The sequence below is a fragment of the Oncorhynchus masou genome, chromosome 14 (assembly GCF_036934945.1).
Source record: "Oncorhynchus masou masou isolate Uvic2021 chromosome 14, UVic_Omas_1.1, whole genome shotgun sequence".
NCBI classification, from domain to species: Eukaryota; Metazoa; Chordata; class Actinopteri; order Salmoniformes; family Salmonidae; genus Oncorhynchus; species Oncorhynchus masou.
In genome coordinates, this window is record NC_088225.1 from 359,006 (window position 1) to 378,026 (window position 19,021).

General features: G+C 41.4%; 1 protein-coding gene across 6 annotated transcripts in view; it reads left to right on the forward strand.

Moving 5' to 3' along the window:
• Positions 1–395: 395 nt before the first annotated feature.
• Positions 396–19,021, forward strand: part of LOC135553912 (pre-B-cell leukemia transcription factor 1-like) — a 55,391-nt gene continuing 36,765 nt past the window's right edge. For 2 of the 6 annotated variants that reach the window (XM_064985842.1, XM_064985843.1), the window contains exons 1-3: positions 396–1,848; positions 8,857–8,970; positions 10,673–10,746. In XM_064985842.1, coding sequence (XP_064841914.1) covers positions 1,670–1,848; positions 8,857–8,970; positions 10,673–10,746 — 367 coding nt within the window. In that variant the 5' untranslated portion in view covers positions 396–1,669. The remainder of the gene's footprint in view (positions 1,849–8,856; positions 8,971–10,672; positions 10,747–19,021) is intronic. The other 4 variants (XM_064985844.1, XM_064985845.1, XM_064985846.1 and 1 more) reach the window with 3 other exon arrangements.

Sequence of the window (19,021 nt, forward strand, 5' to 3'; positions counted from 1 at the left end):
GATCTTGACAGTAAAGAAAGCTTGCACTACTAATTACAATTGTGTCAGACTGACACTTAGCCAAGTCCAATAAGTACACTTATTCAAACTCATCCCCTTGATCTGCCCCCTGCAAATGTAGTGTATCACCTGTGCAACTGGGGTTAAGACCTCTTGGCAGTATACTATTGTAGCAGAAGTGCTTCCTTGAAGTGCTTTGACATAAATAGAAACCATGCCTGTAACCTGAATGCGTAATTGCCAGCCTTAGCTCAGTGGGCTAACACTGTTCAGGGTCATACAGATGACATGGGTCATCTGCATGTCAGGGAAGTGGTTCAAAACGAAAGTCTAAAATAGGCGACTGAAGTTGTTCATGTCGCCCAGGATTAGTTTATATGAAACAGGAAAATATTTCAATAAAATGGACGGTAAATATCTCATCAATAAGATCTGACAGCCTAGGTGCGGTGACGCATTTGCATTATGAATTGAACGCGCGATATTGTATAGTCAGTTTGCTGTGAGCAGAAGGGAGGAAACGCCAACCTTTGTCCTGCAAAAATAAAAGGATCAGAGAAAACACACACTCTACTGCAGCCGAGAATGTAATGGAATTCAACTTGCCGTGGCTGACCGGTGGAAAATGCCATTATAACTTTCAGCAAACATTTTTTTCCTCAAACGTGGTTTTTATGTGGGAGGAGAGTGACTCCCACTGAGGACCCGTGAAAATACACGGGTGATCATCCTGTTAGCTAACTATTTAGCATGCCAGTGTCGTTGCCTTATTAACTAGCATTGCCCACTTGCTACATTTTTGCGATGATGATGTGATTCTATTTTAGCACACATCAGCTTAGCTATGTTTTGAGCTTCAGCATTGTGGTCCCACTTAAAAATATATATATGTATTAACTTAGCGTTATTTACTTGCGCCAGCATAGTTATCTAAAACCCACATGTTGCCTGTTATTTGCATAGCTAGTGTTATCAAATTATAGTCAATCAGTTATTTTCTTTACCGATGCCATACGAGTTTGTTTTCTGCAGAAAAAGTGTCTAGCTAACTGGCTACTTAGCCAGCTAATTTGGTCATTAGCTATACCAGCTAGCGCGAGCTAGTATGTGAACGACGCACACTGGTCCTCGCGCAGCTTTTTCCCTGTCTGGGTAAACAATACTCTTTTTTCGATAAGCCCCTTCTGAACCACCGCGAGTGTGATTTATTGATGTATACATCTAGCTAGCAAGGTGTTGCCACATTTTGTTTTATCTTTATTTTTTGCATTATTTTGAATGCATATTTTATTTGCCGGACATAACGATTTTCTTGTATTAGCGCGAGGCGCTGTCTGCCAGCTCCCTACTTAGGTGCATGTGTCGGTTGCTTTTTCCCCCCCTGTATATTTCTTAGGGCTACACAGCTAGCTTGACAGTTGTTTGGCTAGCAGCATTTATTCGCTATAGCAGCTTGCCTGGGTTATTGACATCGGCGAGTAGCACAAATCGTTTGAATGTGGAACTGCTTTGGAATTATTTTTAGATTAACTAACGTTAGCTGGCTGTAATTAATTACTATCAGACAGTGGCGTATGATTTGTGCTGGGGGTTTCATTGTTAGCTAGCTATCTGGCTAATTGTGTTAATTCGATTGTGAGGAAAGGACCTACGTTTTTTTTAAGTAGCTATGGATGATCAAACGCGAATGCTGGCGGGTCTCAGCGGACTCGGCGGGTTATCACAAGGCGACGTTGGCAACCCAGACTCGGTTAGGAAACAGCTCGGTCATCCTCAACAAGACATTGGGGATATTCTACAACAGATCATGGCCATCACAGACGAAAGCCTGGACGAGGCGCAGGCCAGGTAAGAAACGAGTTGCGAGGGACATTTGGAGCGAAGATGAGACTGTTTTTGGTAATGTTTTCGTCTTGTGTTCTGTTGCTCGCTTGTTGCCTGGTACAGTACAATGTTGGATTTTTTTGATGTGATGCACGCTGCTTTATTCAGTCACTTGTGGTTTGTCAGATTTAATTTGACTAATTTAATGGAGGAATAAAGGAAGCAGGTTCCTCACACATACACACATATTTAATATAGCCTAGCCCATTGGTGCCCAACATACAGCCCAGGTACCATATCCGGCCCACGAGGGGTCCAATCAGCGTTGAGTAAAAACGTTTTTATTTTTGCGGAGGAAAACAGTCAAAATACTTTAAATTACTAAAACAAAATCTTAACTGTATAAATGATAATGGAGCTACACTCATACAGTTTGACTGTGTCGAGCTCTCAAAGAAAATCACAAATTAAAGCTAAACAGTCAGGGAGCATCAAATTCCGATTTTTGAAGGCAAGGAAATAACATTTTCAGTGCAGCTCTCCGTACCTCGTTGAAGACAGAATGCGGCCCTGGGACAAAATTAGTTTGACATCCCTGGTTTAGCCCATTCATAGATGCTAACCACCTTTAACGCCTAGTGACAATGGTGTCTTTTAACTGTGCTTTAGGGATCCCACGTGGCCAAGTTAAAGCGCTTGTTTTACGGAAGACAGTTGACTACCTGTGCTAATTGGCAGCGTATCCAAACACCTGTGTGTAAACAGAAGACTGACGCCACACAAACGTGTTGTCACTGAAAAATACTTTCGGCTGCAACTGTTACAACCGGTTAAAGCAGTATACATCAAGTGTAAATTTAGCATTTGTGAAAAATGTTTTGATGTGATATGAAAGACTGCTCTATGTTTCTAGAAACGTACCGCAATTGGCAGAGCCAAGATCTTTGGACTAAAGAGTTAACGTTAGGCTCCTATTTTACAGCTCAAGATTAGAACATCTCTCATTGCATTGTGGTTTTCACACATCGTGGCATCTTTGCCTGAGTTCATGTTTTGATGTACAGTTACAGTTGAAGTCGGTATTTTACATATGCCTTAGCCAAATACATTTAAACCCAGTTTTTCACTATTCCTGACATTTAATCCTAGTAAAAATTCCCTGTTTTTGGGCAATTAGGATCACCACTTTAATTTAAGAATGTGAAATGTCAGAATAATAGGAGAGAATGATTTATTTCATGCTTTTATTTCTACACATTCCCAGTGGGTCAGAAGTTTACATTCACTAAATTTGTATTTGGTAGCATTGCCTTTAAATTGTTTAACTTGGGTCAAACGTTTCGGTTAACCTTCCACAAGCTTCCCACAATAAGTTGGGGGCCCATTTCCTGACAGAGATGGTGTAACTGAGTCAGGTTTTAGGCCTACTTGCTCACACAGGCTTTTTCAGTTCTGCCCACACATTTTCTATGGGATTGAAGTCATGGCTTTGATGGCTACTCCAATACATTGACTTTGTTGTCCTTAAGTCATTTTGCCACAACTTTGGAAGTATGCTTGAGGTCATTGTCCATTTGGAAGACCCATTTGCGACCAAGCTTTAACTTCCTGACTGATGTCTTGAGATGTTGCTTCAATATAATATAGTCCCTCCTGCAGCAAAGCACACCCACAACATGATGCTGCCACCCCTGTGCTTCACAATTGGGATGGTGTTCTTTGGCTTGCAAGCCTCACCCTTTTTCCTCCAAACATTACATTGGTCATTATGGCCAAATCGTTCCATATTTGTTTCATCAGACCAGAGGACATTTCTCCAAAAAGTACGATCTTCGTCCCCATGTGCAGTTGCAAACCATAGTCTGGCTTTTTTACAGCGTTTTTGGAACAGTGGCTTCTTCCTTGCTGAGCGGCCTTTCAGGTTATGTTGATATAGGACTCGTTTTACAGTGGATATAGATACTTTTGTACCTGTTTCCTCCAAGATTTTGCTGGTCCTTTGCTGCTCTTCTGGGATTGATTTGCACTTCTTGCACCAAGTACGTTCATCTCTAGGAGACAGGACACGTCTCCTTTCTGAGCGGTATGATGGCTGTGTGGTCCCATGGCGTTTATACTTGCGTACTATTGTTTTGACAGATGAACGTGGTACCTTCAGGCATTTGGAAATTGCTCCTAAGGATGAATCAGACTTGTGGGGTCTACAATTATTTATTTTTTTATTTTTATTTTTTTTATCTCTGAGGTCTTGGCTGATTTCTTTTGTTTTTTCCCATGATGTCAAGCAAAGAGGCACTGAGTTTGAAGGTAGGCCTTGAAAATACATCCACAGGTACACCTGCAATAGGCTAATTGACATCATTTGAGTCAATCAGAAGTTTCTAAAGCCATGACATAATTTTCTGAAATTTTCTAAGTTGTTTAGAGGCACAGTCAACTTAGTGTTTGTAAACTTCTGACCCACTGGAATTGTGATACAGTGAAATAATCCCTCTAAACAATTGTTGTAAAAATGACTTGTCATGCACAAAGTGGATGTCTTGACCGACTTGCCAAAATTGTAGTTTGTTAACAAGAAATGTGTGGAGTGTTTGAAAAACAAGTTTTAATGACTCCAACCCCAGTGTACATTTCCTGACTTCAACTATGCAAATAGCACGTCTGATTTAGCTCCTAGGTAGTTGGAAAGCCAGGGCAAACAGTGTTACCCGGGTTATGTAAAATGTAACATTCAGATCTATGATACCTTGTCGGTTCACCTCGATCTCTTGAAGAGTGGGCATGACTACATGAAAGCTGAAGTTTTCCCCAATGTGTTAAGTTTAAACACGTTTTTGGCTGTCGTCAAATGACCATGCCATGTGACAGTAGTGCGTGTAGTATAAATACATTTTCAGTTCACACTTTTAAAGACACATTTCAACTTGTTTAACTCTGCTAAGGGTTATTATTTAATCTTGACAGATTGTACTATCTATGATTGTTCAACCTACATCCTAATGAAGGTGTGTGTCAGACCACCATTTTTTAAATAAAAAGTGGATGAAGGTTGTGAAGTTACTTTTCCTCTTTCAATTACATTAGCATTAATTTAGTTTTAGGTTTTTTTTTTCAATATTTTTGGTTACATCACTGAACACATGCAAGCGCAATCAAACCATTTGTTCCCATCACAGGCCTGCCAAATTGTTAGCCCTGCTAGATAAATGGTGTGTTAGTGCTATCCGGGATCCCATAAGTCTTACCGAACCTTAACTCTTACCTTAAAATTTAAAATGGCTAACATCCATGTGGTAAGGACGTCCTAAAGAACCCAGATAGCAAGGACCATTTAGGAATGCGTCCCAAATGGCACCGTATTCCCTATATAGTGCACCATTTTTTTTTTGCATATTGCACTATATAGGGTGCACGTTTGGACACATACATACACTTTATTAATCTCCAACATAGTCATTAGCATAGATAATCAGGTTGCCTTTAATTGAGCCATCGCTGTCGGTGATCTTTTGAAATTCAAATGGTCGTTAGTTAAAATGTTGGAGGGACTTCACTTGTGTGGGCTTGTAAAAGTTATTTCTATTGCCAGATCTGATATGACACATCAACATGGCTATGGAAATATAATAGCATGGTGTATTTATATGACATGTTAATCAGTCACTTGTTTTGACAGAGCAATCATTAATATTTTAGGTCTTTCACTTCACTTGTTAATGCATGCATAATATATGTTTGCATATCATGACTCTTGGTGTGTGTGCATGACAATAAGCAAATTGCCCATATTCATATGCCATGTGACTTTGAGGAGCTGTAGGTCAGCTGAATTCAGGGGGGGGGTTCAGAATTGTGAACAAAAGACCCGGCTGTCCCAATACGAGACCAGTGTGTGTGATATCATTTGCTAGTGATTTTCCACCACACATTTGACCACCTGGTTCTCTTAATTAATTCACTCCCTCCCGTCCTCGTGGTGTGCATCCTTTTCATTTTGCAAGGGGTGCAATCAATTCTCCTAAAACGTGTACGGGAGTGTAGCTGTCCGAAAATCTAGTTTCTATTAATGAGATGGGGATGCTGGACGCTACACCCACAGCTTATGATGATTGTGATGAACTCAAGGATATTACCTTTTACTGTTAAGGGTATAACTTTGAAAACGTAACTAACTGGAATACGTGTTCAAGAAAAAAATTAGGCCCAAAATAATGTTTGTGTGTGTACAATGTTGAAGACCTCTTTTTTTTTTTTTTCCTCAATGTCTATGGTGTGTGCATGATGTGGTTGTGAGTTTTTGGATGTCTGTGCTATAGATTTATACTCTGTGTCTGAGAGATGTTCAGAGTTAAGCAGTTGGTTCATTTTTTTAAAATGTATTATTTTTTACTTGCCTAGCATTTTTCGGCACATGATTAGGTAGGCCTAGCTTGTTTTCTTTTTTTTTGAGTCTGGGATTGGATTAGTCCATCGAGTAGAGGTCGACCGACCGATTAATCGGAATGGCCTATTAATTAGGGCCGATTTCAAGTTCTCATAACAATCGGAAATCGGTATTTTTGGGGGACGATTTTCTTATTTAAAAAATATATGTATATTTTTTTTATTTAACTAGGCAAGTCAGTTAAGAACACGTTCTTATTTTCAGTAACGGCCTAGGAACGGTGGGTTAACTGCCTTGTTCAGGGGCAGAACGACAGATTTTCACCTTGTCAGCTCCAATCTTGCAACCTTACAGTTAACAAGTCCAACTCAATAACGACCTGCCTCTCTCTCGTTTCACTCCACAAGGAGACTGCCTGTTACTCGAATGCAGTAAGCCAAGGTAAGTTGCTAGCTAGCATTAAACTTCTCTTATAAATAACAATCAATCATAATCACTACACATGGTTGATGATATTACTAGATATTATCTAGCGTGTCCTGTGTTGCATATAATCTGACTGAGCATACAAGTATCTGACTGAGTGGTGGTAGGCAGAAGCAGGCGTGTAAACATTCATTCAAACAGCACTTTCGTGCGTTTTGCCAGCAGCTCTTTGTTGTGCGTCAAGCATTGCGCTGTTTATGACTTCAAGCCTCTCAACTCCCGAGATGAGGCTCGTGTAACCGAAGTGAAATGGCTAGCTAGTTAGCGCGCGCTAATCGTCGTTGTGTTGCTGGTTCGAGCCCAGGGAGGAGCGAGGAGAGGGACGGAAGCTATACTGTTACACTGGCAATACTAACGTGCCTATAAGAACATTCAATAGTCAAAGGTTAATGAAATACAAATGGTATTGAGGGAAATAGTCCTATAATTCCTATAATAACTGCAACCTAAAACTTCTTACCCTGGAATATTGAAGACTCATGTTAAAAGGAACCACCAGCTTTCATATGTTCTCATGTTCTGAGCAAGGAACTGAAACGTTAGCTTTCTTACATGGCACATATTGAACTTTTACTTTCTTCTCCAACACTTTGTTTTTGCATTATTTAAACCAAATTGAACATGTTTCATTATTTACTTGAGGCTAAATTGATTTTATTGATGTATTATATTAAGTTAAAATAAGTGTTCATTCAGTATTGTTGTAATTGTCATTATTACAAATAAATACATTTTTAAAAAATCGTCCGATTAATCGGTATCGGCTATTTTGTCCTCCAATAATCGGCATCGGCCTTGAAAAATCTTCATCAGTCGACCTCTAATCAAGAGGATACTTATAATTCCCACCCCCTACCAGACTACAGCATGCCAATCCATATCAGGGCATCTCTGGTACTAATTAAAGAGTTGCACCACACCACCAGTACTCTGACTTGGATAGCATTTTTGGAACAATTAAACATAGGCAACATTTTTCTGAGAAGGGATGCAATGAGTCCGTCAAGAAGGCTCTTAATGTTTGCCCTAGTATAGACCGAGCATGCGGCTCTGGCACTCCTAAAGGAGTTCTACCACCACTCCTACTCCTGTTGTTTACATGTCTCCGGCCTTCTCATCTGAGGATGGAGTCAAACTCTTAGGCAGCAGCTAAAGCCTATTCTGAGGTGTAAGGTTGTCACGATACCAGTATCAGACTGAACTCTTGGGTCCTTTAAGAAAAATCTACTGCATGTAAAATATTGTGTGCTATAGCTTGGGAAATAAACATGATTATGGGTGACAACGTAAGGCTATTTGTTTTCAGCATTAGGACTGTTTTCTTTAGAAAATGTAGTCCGCTTCATGTTTTTTTTTTTTTTTGCCATGATACCGCTGAGTATCGTGACAACCCTAATTAGTTGTATATGCAGGTCTGAAGACCTGAGATGCTCTAGATCAGTGAAATTACTCACTAGTAGTTTCTCTCAGCAGAGGTAGGCTAGATTTATTTATTTTTTATTTGAAAGTTTAACAAAATACAAACACAGTATACATTTGAAAATGTGCCAGGGATGAAAGTTAATTACGTATTTCAATACAGCAGCAAGATGGAGAAAGTCAATGAACTGTTTTCGACTTGGACATGATATAGCCCATCATGGATTAGCCCTAGTCCATGATTTTAGATGGTCTGATAAAGGCCTATTCAATCCTATGATTTACATTTTAGCCTTTGATTTTGGACTAATTGCTCTCCTATCACTCAAACTTTAGACGAGAGGGCCAAAGAGGTGACCTCCACTTTATTTTTGGCGTATCTCTGCACACGCGACACGCCATCAAATGTAGCCTGCCTAGCCCATGCATGCCACCTGTGGGGCCCCTTGCTTGCATGCATGCATGCATGCATACATAGCTCTTATACTGACCTGGGGAGGGGGACTGTCTGGGCTGGGTGGCAGGAGAGAACAGATGAGATGGCTGGACAGCACAGTGCCCTGCTGGTGCACTATGTACCGGGTCTGACCCAGTGTGGTAGGATGGCTGTTTTTCTATCTGGGGTGGCATCGGAGATAACAAATGAGGAGGAAACGACGACAACAACAGTGCCATACTAGTGCACTACCACTCAACCTGTCCTGCCCGCCCCTCACCCTCTCCCCCTATTACCCCATATCCAGATGCTGGCCAGAGGAGTCGCCGGCGCACTGGGGCGGATCGGATGACCCCGCAGAGGGAGGGGGAGCTGGGGGGGGCACGGCAGGGGGTGGCCTGCCACTCAACTTCCAGCACAGGTCAGTAGTGTACAGGACCCACAGGACTGACTGCATGCCCCATGAGAGCACGAGCACCACACCAGCTCCTGCTCATACCCCCCTGACCCCCATCTCCCTCCATGGCCCCCCTCCCACTCAAATCCTCTAACTTGCAAAATAAAACATGTTGCTCAGTGAGACAAACCTGTGTAATTAAAGGTTACATAAAAATATAGAATTAAGACTGACACACAGGTGGACACAATTATGCACTCGCTCGAACAAGTAATGTCACGAGCGATTCCCTCGTTATCGGCAGACACATCAAAATACACTTCTTCTCAGCGTATAAATACTCACGCATTTCCCCATATGATATAGCCGAGGTTAGGCCTCCTACATGGACACAACTGGTGTTGAGGTTAGGCGTTGCCTACTCATTCATATGTTGTATCATGGTTGTTTCCTTCTCTCTGATGCCTGTGTCGGGAATGTTTCAAAACAGCTCATCAGTTGAACACCTTTTTACCTTTGTCATGCTCCCCTTTTGGGTAGTATTATTTTGACCTGTATTTTTTGGTCAATTTATTTTATCCATCAAATCCATGACTGTATGTTTTAGCTGTTGCATATTTCAGCACGTGATTCCCCAATGTATTTCATGAGTTTGAGTATGAGATGTTTTGTAAATAGGCATAGATGAAAAAAAAAAAAAAAAAAAAAAAAAAAAAAATCATAAAGGTTCCCTTCAGTTGAGGATCACAGCTCTAGGGAGTTATCATGACACTTTGGAAGGGCTCAATATTAAGCTCTTCACTGACGCTGCACAGATCAGAGCAATGAAGAATATGTGAGTCATGTTTCTGTGTGTGTGTTTTGTCAGGGATTTTCAAACTTTATTGTCAATGCCTCCTAAATATTATGAGCCCCTGGGCAAGGACCCCCTACTAAAATAGAATTTTCATGAGCTGCCATTTAAATTCCAGAGCCGCATGCAGCTTCGCAGTCTTTGCAATGACTACCAGTGGTAATCCTACACATTTTGCAATGAGGTTGAGAGATAATTTAGCCGTTTTAAAGCAAATTTCCTGCTTTTCTAAACATTTTGCCATGGCTTATGCCGTGTTTATATGCTATCCGAGCAGTATTGGGTACCTAACTAAGTTTTGTTTGGGTGCCCGCCGCCGTAAATAATAATCATTTGGATGGGTACCCTTGGAGGTTGGGGCCCCAGGGCACATGCCCTGCGTGCTCGTTAGTAATAAGGTCCTGGTCTACCAGTGATGGCGCCTGGCCCATTTTTAGTTTGTGTTTGCATAATTTAATTTTCTAATTGAGAGTTTATAATATAATTAAAAGTCAAGTGTCGCTGAGTGGATGTTCAGCAGAGTATGCTTTCATCCAAAAATTACTGTGTGTATAAAAGTAACATGGCTTTGGCGGTAACTTGTTAACAGTGCTATGGGGGACCAAGATATTAAGCTCAATGAGTGTGTGATAATACAACTACTTTTTTTAAATGAGCTTTTATAAGTCCATTAATACAGAACCTTGCACTACTAGATCAATGCTGGATGGACGAACCTCATCGACTCTAATTTAACTCGCTTTTCCATGGCGCGGCATATGCTATGAAATGACTAGGACAAGCAGGCATATATTCTAATCTTACCTCCAACTCCCTCTCTTCCTCACTCTCTTTCTTCTCCCTCTCTCGCTCTCTCTCCTTTCTTGCCGGCAGGAAACACGCCCTGAATTGTCACAGAATGAAGCCTGCCCTCTTCAGCGTTCTGTGTGAGATCAAAGAGAAGACCGGTGAGTCTCCACTTTTTTCAACTATCATCCCAGAATGCCTGAATCTCAGTTCTACTAAAATGTGCACTCAATAGGAATTGTTTTATAACGCAAACCCACATTTCTGTGAAAAGAATACAATTTTATTGTCAGTTACCTTACTTCTCTCCACACATTTCAAAGCATTGGATTGGTGTAAGCATGAGCTGGGGAGTTTCCACAATCTCTCTTATGCCAGTGCTTTCCTTTTTAAATCTATGAAGGGAAGTGCAGAACTTGATCGAGCACTCGTTCACTGGGTCCTATAGGCCCTGGTCAAAAGAAGTGCTCTATATAGGGAAGAAGGTGCCATTTGGGTTGCGGACCAGAACTCTGCACCAATATTTTCAGGTTGTTTCAGACATATAGGCCTTATGGGTGCTTCTATTGGTTCGTTAATGGAAACCTTGACACCTGGTTCATTACCTATTGATACCTCTGAACACTATTGACTGGATATTTGATCTCATTGGTTGATTTGGTAACTAAGATTTGAAAGGAAAGTAGGTGGTTGTTTTTGTTATGCTGAGCTGATCTTAACTTGCTGGAAGCAAACGAGCTAATATCATCAATTTGAACTACATTTTCTGTGTCTGAGCAATTTCAAAGGAATGGGATAGAATCTGCGACAGTACGCTATATATAAAAAAGTATGTGGAAATCCCTTTGAATTAGTGGATTCGGCTATTTCAGCCACACCCGTTGTTTACAGGTGTATACAGTTGAGCACATAGCCATGCAATCTCCATACCCAAACATTGGCAGTAGAATGGCCTTCCTGAAGATCTTAGTGGCTTTCAATATGGCACCGTCATAGGATGCCACCTTTCCAACAAGTCAGTTTGTCAAATGTCTGTCCCGGTCAACTGTAAGTGCTGTTATTGTGAAGTGGAAATGTCTCGGAGCAACAACTGCTCAGTTGCTTAGGGGTAGGCCTCACAAATCTCAGAATGGGACCACTGAAGCATGTAAAAAATAATTTGTCATTGGTTGCAACACTCGAGATCCAAACTGCCTCTGGAAGCAACGTCAGTATAAGAACAGTTCATTGGGAGGTTCATGAAATGGGTTTTCAAGGACGAGCAGCCGCACACAAGCCTAAGATCACCATGCGCAATGCCAAGAGTCGGGCTGAATGGTGTAACCACCATTGGACTCTGGAGCAGTGGAGACGCGTTTGATGAATTGATGAATTTCGCTTCACAATCTGGCAGTCCGACAGACAAATCTGGTTTTGGCAGATGCCAGAAGAACGCTAACTACCCCAGTTTGGTGGAGAAATAATGGTCTGGGGCTTTTTTTCTATTTTGTTCGTGTTAGGCCCTTTAGTTCCAGTAAAGGAGAATCTTAACGCCACAGCATACAATTACATTCTAGACGATACTGTGCTTCCAACTTTATGGCAACAGTTCAGGGAAGGCCCTTTCCTGTTTTAGTATAACAATGCCCCCTTTCACAAAGCGAGGTCCATACAGAAATGGTTTGTTGATTGGCGTGGAAGAACTTGACTGGCTTGCACAGAGCCCTGACCTCAACCCGATCGAACACCTTTGAGATGAATTGGAATTCTGATTGCGAGCCAGGACCATTCGCCCAACATCAGTCCCTGACATCCCTATTGCTCTTGTGGCTGAATGGAAGCAAGTCCCCGCAGCAATTTTCGAACATCTAGTGTAATGCCTTCCCGGAAGAGTGGATGCTGTTAAAGCAGCAAAGGAGGGGACCAACTCCATATTTAATGCCCATGATTTTGGAATGAGATGTTTGATGAGCAGGTGTCCACATACTTTTGGTCACGTAGTGCAGCTTTTCCAGACCAGCGATGGCTCTCATTAAAAAGTTCTTAGTTCCTATCTTATTAGCTATTCTAGTCAGCTTGCGCTCTCTGGCACGGTTCAAAGGAGGAGGCCGGCTCAGGAGTGGAGGGATGGATGGATGGCAGATTTACATTTACATTTAAGTCATTTAGCAGACACTCTTATCCAGAGCGACTTACAAATTGGTGAATTCACCTTCTGACATCCAGTGGAACAGCCACTTTACAAATTGATGGTTATGGTGGCTAGTGTGGGAGGAGAGAGGCTGGGTTTTAGAGCTACCTGCCCTCCTTCTTTCTCCACTCTTACCTCTCCTTTTCATGGATTCTCTCTTTTCCCTGCCTTACTTACTTCCCCATCCTCCTCTACTCTCCCCTTCTCTTGCCCTCTCTTCTCTCCCCTTTATATCGCTCTCCTTTTGTAATACAGTTAGAAAGTACTGCTGCCTGTTATGGCGACCTGTCATCAGTGCATTATTGCTCTCTCCTCATAGGAACAGAGTAGGCTGGAAGGGGTAGAATAGGCTGTTGCCCAGGCAACCCGCGGCCTTGTTTACCCTGATGCCTTTGATTTTTCACATAAGCTTTCTGGTGGACAGAGTCCTGAAAATGTGTGGCTGGATGGAATGGAGGCATAGAGCACCAATGGTTATAGGTTAAATCAGTTTGGTTTGGATGTCAGCTTTTTTAGCTTTGCCATGGTTATTACGTGAAATACACTAAACAAAATATATAAACGCAACATGCAACTATTTCAAAGATTTTACTGAGTTACTGTTCATATAAGGAAAACAGTCGATATTAAATGAATGCATTTGACCCTAATCTATGGATTTCTTATGACTGGGAATACAGATAAGCATCTGTTGGTCACAGATACCTTTTTTTAAAGTAGGGGTGGGGATAATAAGACCAGTCAGTATCTGGTGTGACCACCATTTGCCTCATGCAGCGCGACACATCTCCTTCTAATAGAGTTGATCAGGCTGTTGATTGTGGCCTTTGGAATGTTGTCCCACTCTTCAATGGCTGTGTGAAGTTGCTGTATATTGGCGGGAACATGGAACGCACTGTCGCACACATTGATCCAGAGCATCCCACACATGCTCAATGGGTGACATGCCTGGTGAGTATGCAGGCAATGGAAGAACTGGAACATTTTTAGCTTCCAGGAATTTTGTACAGATCCTTGCGACATGGGGCAGTGCATTATCATGCTGAAACATGAGGTGATGGCAGCGGAGGAATGGCACAATAATTGACCTTAGGATCTCGTCACAGTATCTTTGTGCATTCAAATTGCCATCAATAAAATATTTGTTCATTGTCCATAGCTTGCGCCTGCCCATACCATAGCCCCACCGCCACCATGGGGCACTCTGTTCACAACGTTGACATCAGCAAACCGCTCGCCCACACGCTGTCTGCCTTCTGCCTGGTACAGTTGCAACCGGGCTTCATCCCTGAAGAGCACACTTCTCCAGTGTGCCAGTGACCATCGAAGGTGAGCATTTTACCCACTGAAGTTGGTTACAACGCAGAACTGCAGTCAGGTCAAGACCCTGGCGCTTTGAGCTTCTCTGAGACGATTTCTGACAGTTTGTTGTGCAAACCCGCAGTTTCATCAGCTGTCTGGATGGCTCATCTTAGACGATCCTGCAGGTGAAGAAGCCGTATGTGGAGGTCCTTGACTGGTGTGCTTACACGTGGTCTGCGCTTGTGAGGCCGGTTGGACGTACTGTCGAATTCTCTAAAATGACTTGAGGCGGCTTATGGTAGAAAAATGAACATTAAATTCTCTGCTGGACATTCCTGCAGTCAGCATGCCAATTGCATGCGCCCTCATATGTGGGTTGCGTGACGACTAGAGGTCGACCGATTTATGATTTTTCAACGACGATACCGATTTTAATAGGTCAGTTTTTTTTGTGTGTGTGTGTAATAATGACAATACTGAATGAACACTTTTAACTTTAACATAATACATAAATAAAAATCTATTTAGTCTCAAATAAATAATTAAACATGTTCAATTTGGTTTAAATAATGCAAAAACAGTGAAGAAAGTGAAAGTGCAATATGTGCAGTAAAAAAGCTAACGTTTCAGTTCCTTGCTCAGAACATGAGAACATATGAAAGCTTGTTCTTCAATATTCCCAGTTCTTCAATATTCCCAGTTAAGTTTTAGGTTGTAGTTTTATAAAATGATTCATAGGACTATTTCGCCCTATACATTTGTATTTCATATACCTTTGACTATTGGATGGTCTTATAGGCACTGCCCGTCTAATCTCGGGAGTTGATAGGGCTTGAAGTCATAAACATCGTATTAAAGCATTGCGAAGAGCTGCTGGAAAGTGCTGTTTGAATTAGTGCTTACGAGCCTGCTGCTGCCTACCACCGCTCAGACTATACTATCAAATCAGACTTAATTATAATATAATCAACATATAGAAATACGAGCCTTGGGTCATTAATATGGTTAAACTTATCATTTCGAAAACAAAACTTTTATTCTTTCAGTGAAATACGAAACCGTTCTGTATTTTATCAAATGGTTGTCATCCATAAGTCTAAATATTGCTGTTACATTGCACAACCTTCAATATTATGTACAATTCTGGCAAATGATTTACGTTTTTTGCTAGGAAGAAATGGTTACACAGTTCGCAACGAGCTAGGCGGCCCTACTGTTGCATATACCCTGACTCTGGAATGTAGAATGCAAGAGAAGTGACACAATTTCCCTAGTTAATATTGCCTGCAAACAACATACATTTATTTTAACTAAATATGCAGGTTTAAAAATATGCTTGTGTATTGATTTCAAGAAAGGCATTGATGTTTATGGTTAGGTACATTGGTGTAACGACGGTGCTTATTTTTCACGAATGCGCATGTTAAATCATCACCCGTTTGGCTAAGTAGACCGTGATTCGATGATAAATTAACAGGCACTGCATTGATTTGCAACGCAGGACAAACTAGTTAACGGTTGATGATATTACTAAGTTAACTAGTGATTATGTTAAGATTGTTATTTATAAGTTAAGTTTTTAATGCTAGCTAGCAACTTACCTTGACTCCTTGCTCGCGTAACAGGTGGTCAGCCTGCCACGAAGTCTCCTCATGGAGTGCAATGTTATCGTCCATAATCGGCATCCAATAACGATTGTCACGAACTTGAAATCGGCCCTAATTAATTAGCTGTGCCGATTAATCGGTCGACCTCTAGTGACAACAACTGCACATTTTAGACTGGCCTGTTGTCCCCAATACACGTTTGCACCTGTGTAATTATGCTGTTTAATTATGCTGTTTTGATATGCCACACCAGTCAGGTGGATGGATTATCTTGACAAAGGAGAAATGCTCACTAACAGGGATGTAAAGATATTTGTGCATAAAATTGGAGAGAAATTAGCTTTTTGTGCAAATGGAAAATGTCCGGGATGTTTTAGTTTAGCTCTTGAAACATGAGACCAACACTTAACATGTTGCGTTTTTATATCTTTGTTCAGTGTACTTGCATCCATGCAAAACGGCTTGTTAAAGAGTTACAATAACTGTGGTTGTATGTAGGTCTATGCTATTGTCAAGAATCTCAGCCACTGCTCCAGTCTGCTGGCTATTTTGTATTTAGTGGCCCTCTTCCTACCAGCTCTGTATAGGCCTACCTGATCTGCCATTTCCCTGTTCCCTTCATCTCCACAAGACACCCTGCAGGCTCCATTATGTATCTCTGGAATAGTAGAAGAAGGCATCCCTTCCTCCTACTCGCTGTATCCCTTGCTCTCTCTCAATTCAAACATATGTTTACATTGCCAAAGCAAGGGAAATTAACAATCAGAAATTAACAGTAAACATGATACTCACAAAAGTTAAAGGATAGACAATGCAGATGTGCAAATAGTTGAAGTAGGAAGAGAATCAATAAATATAGGTTGTATTTACAATGGTGTTTGTGCTGCACTGGTTGCCCTTTTCTTGTGGCAACAGGTCACACCTTGCTGCTGTGGTTGTACACTGGTATTTCACCTAATAGCTATGGGAGTTTATCTTGATATGAATTTGTTTTCCAATTTTTGGTGTGTAATCTGAGGGAAATATGTGTCTCTGGTCATAAATTTGGCAGGAGGTTAGGAAGTGCAGCTCGGCTTCTACCATATTTTGTGGGCAGAGGGCACATAGCCTGTCTTCCCTCGAGAGGTCTACTTATAGCGGCCTCTTTTGATAGCAAGTGCATGCTCACTGAGCCTGTACATAGTCAAAACTTTCCTTAATTTTGGGTCAGTCACATTGTCAGGTATTCTGCTATGAAAGTAGAAAATACGTTAATTTATAGACATCAGTTTGGGCCAAATCAAAGCTGTTCCAGACTGGACAAAATCTGAACCACACATGGTCTCTGACTAGTTTGGACTGGACCAAAAACCAATGTCCGTGGATGTGTAAATCAACGCCAGTTCGGACTGCACCAATAAAAATGCCCAAAGGGTGTTGGGCTGTGCTTACTGAGGTGTAGCCTACACTGTTGCCTGAAGGGCATTCATGAAAATCAACATCTTATGTGGTAAGCCTACCATTTGTAAAACACAAAAAAAAGAACACCTGGACAAGACCAAAAAAAGGTCAAGTCGTTGGCTCGTATTTACTGGGGTGTAGCATACCATGTCGGCCAGCAGTGGAATTTTATGAATGCCCATCCATGTGGTAGCCCCACCATTTGTAAAACAGTCAGTTGCATTGGCTTTATTAGTCCTGATTCCTGTGACAAATTAATTTGTCTATTTAAGTTCTGAATATCAGCTGCACAAATTTATCATGAGCCTATTTGCAATGTCTTTACACAGCGGAAAATGCAGATTTTTTTGATTTTTTTTTGCTATGATCAGCTTGTCAAAAGTGGACACATACAAACTTGAAACTACTAATCATGACAATGGGGTGAAACTCCTGGAAACCACTTCCATATTGTACGTTTTACTTTGACCCTGACCTGTTTTTAGGATATGTTGTTTGTTAACATGACGGTGCATTTTTTTGTTGATTGGGTGCCGCTTGGCTATTTGATCGGAGAAACCTGCATGATGTAAAAAGTGTCCGTCATACATTTTATCTCCAGCCTCTAGGCTACAGAATAGGCCACATACTCTTTCTACCGTACTCTATATCTGCAATATGATTTATGCTAGATCATTATTTTTGTACTTCTTACCCCATTTTCTCCCCAATTCTGTGATATTTAATTGGTAATTAGTCTTGAAACGCCGTACAGCTGTTGACCAAAGTCAAAGTGCGCGCGCCAGGACGCCGAAAGGAGTCGCGAGAGCGCAAATGGGACAAGGACTTTCCAGCCAGCCAAATCCTCCCCTAACCCGGATGACGCTGGGCCAATTGTGCACCACCTAATGGGTCTCCCGGTCACTGCCGGCTGCGACACGGCCCGGGATTGAACCCAAATCTGTATTGACGCCTCAAGCACTGCGATGCAGTTCCTTAGACTGTGCACTACTCGGTAGGCCCTTAGATTTATTTGATTTTTTTCTGTTGTTGGAGCGCCGCAGTGATGTCTCTCCAACAGCACCCTGGAGAGGTGCACTGGGAATGGACAAGTAAAATATTTTGCACCCCTGTGTATCATCAACGCTCACCTTAACCAGCAGCATAAGGGCTTCTGAGAGAGATTGTCAATGTTTTGGGGCAGAATTATGTGAGGTTTTATGTGTTGTTGGAGGTGTGTCTTGGTCAGTTTAACTCAGAAAATGTCTCCCTCTTCAATCTGCCACCATTGGTGGGCACTTAATGAGCGAGCTGGCCGTGCTTGTAGACAAGCACCACGTGACTGGGTACTACGGTAAGTTTCAAAATAAAAAAAATATGAAATTAACACACTCTTTATCACCTAACGAATAGCACAAGTTGACTGCAGTTATTTACTTACAGTAGCTACAAAAAAAAGTCAAGTAAATAGTTTTGACGTTATTAAAAAATACCACCAGGCTGTAGATGAAGGAGAGGAAACAGGTTAAAACTTAAGGATCGGCATTCTATCAACGAGACAGTTGTTAATCATGCAGCTCGTTATGTCAAGATCGCAGATTTTAGAGAAACAAATGTCGGTACCTATGTCTTATATCGGTTGAAAGCTTAAGTTCTTGTTAATATAACTGCACTGTCCAATTTACAGTAGACATTACCGCTAAAAAAATGCCATGCTATTGTTTGAGAGCTCCTAACAACAAAACACTTTTTTTCCACTGCTATAGGTTTGATAAATTCACCTCTGAATGTGAAATGTGTACTTACATTCTGAAATCTTGCTCTAATTTATCATCCAAAGGGTCCCATAACATGAACATAGTGTCGTTTTGTTAGATAAAATCCTTTTTCATACCCTAAAAAGGTCCATATAGCATGCGCGATTGATTTTGTATTTCC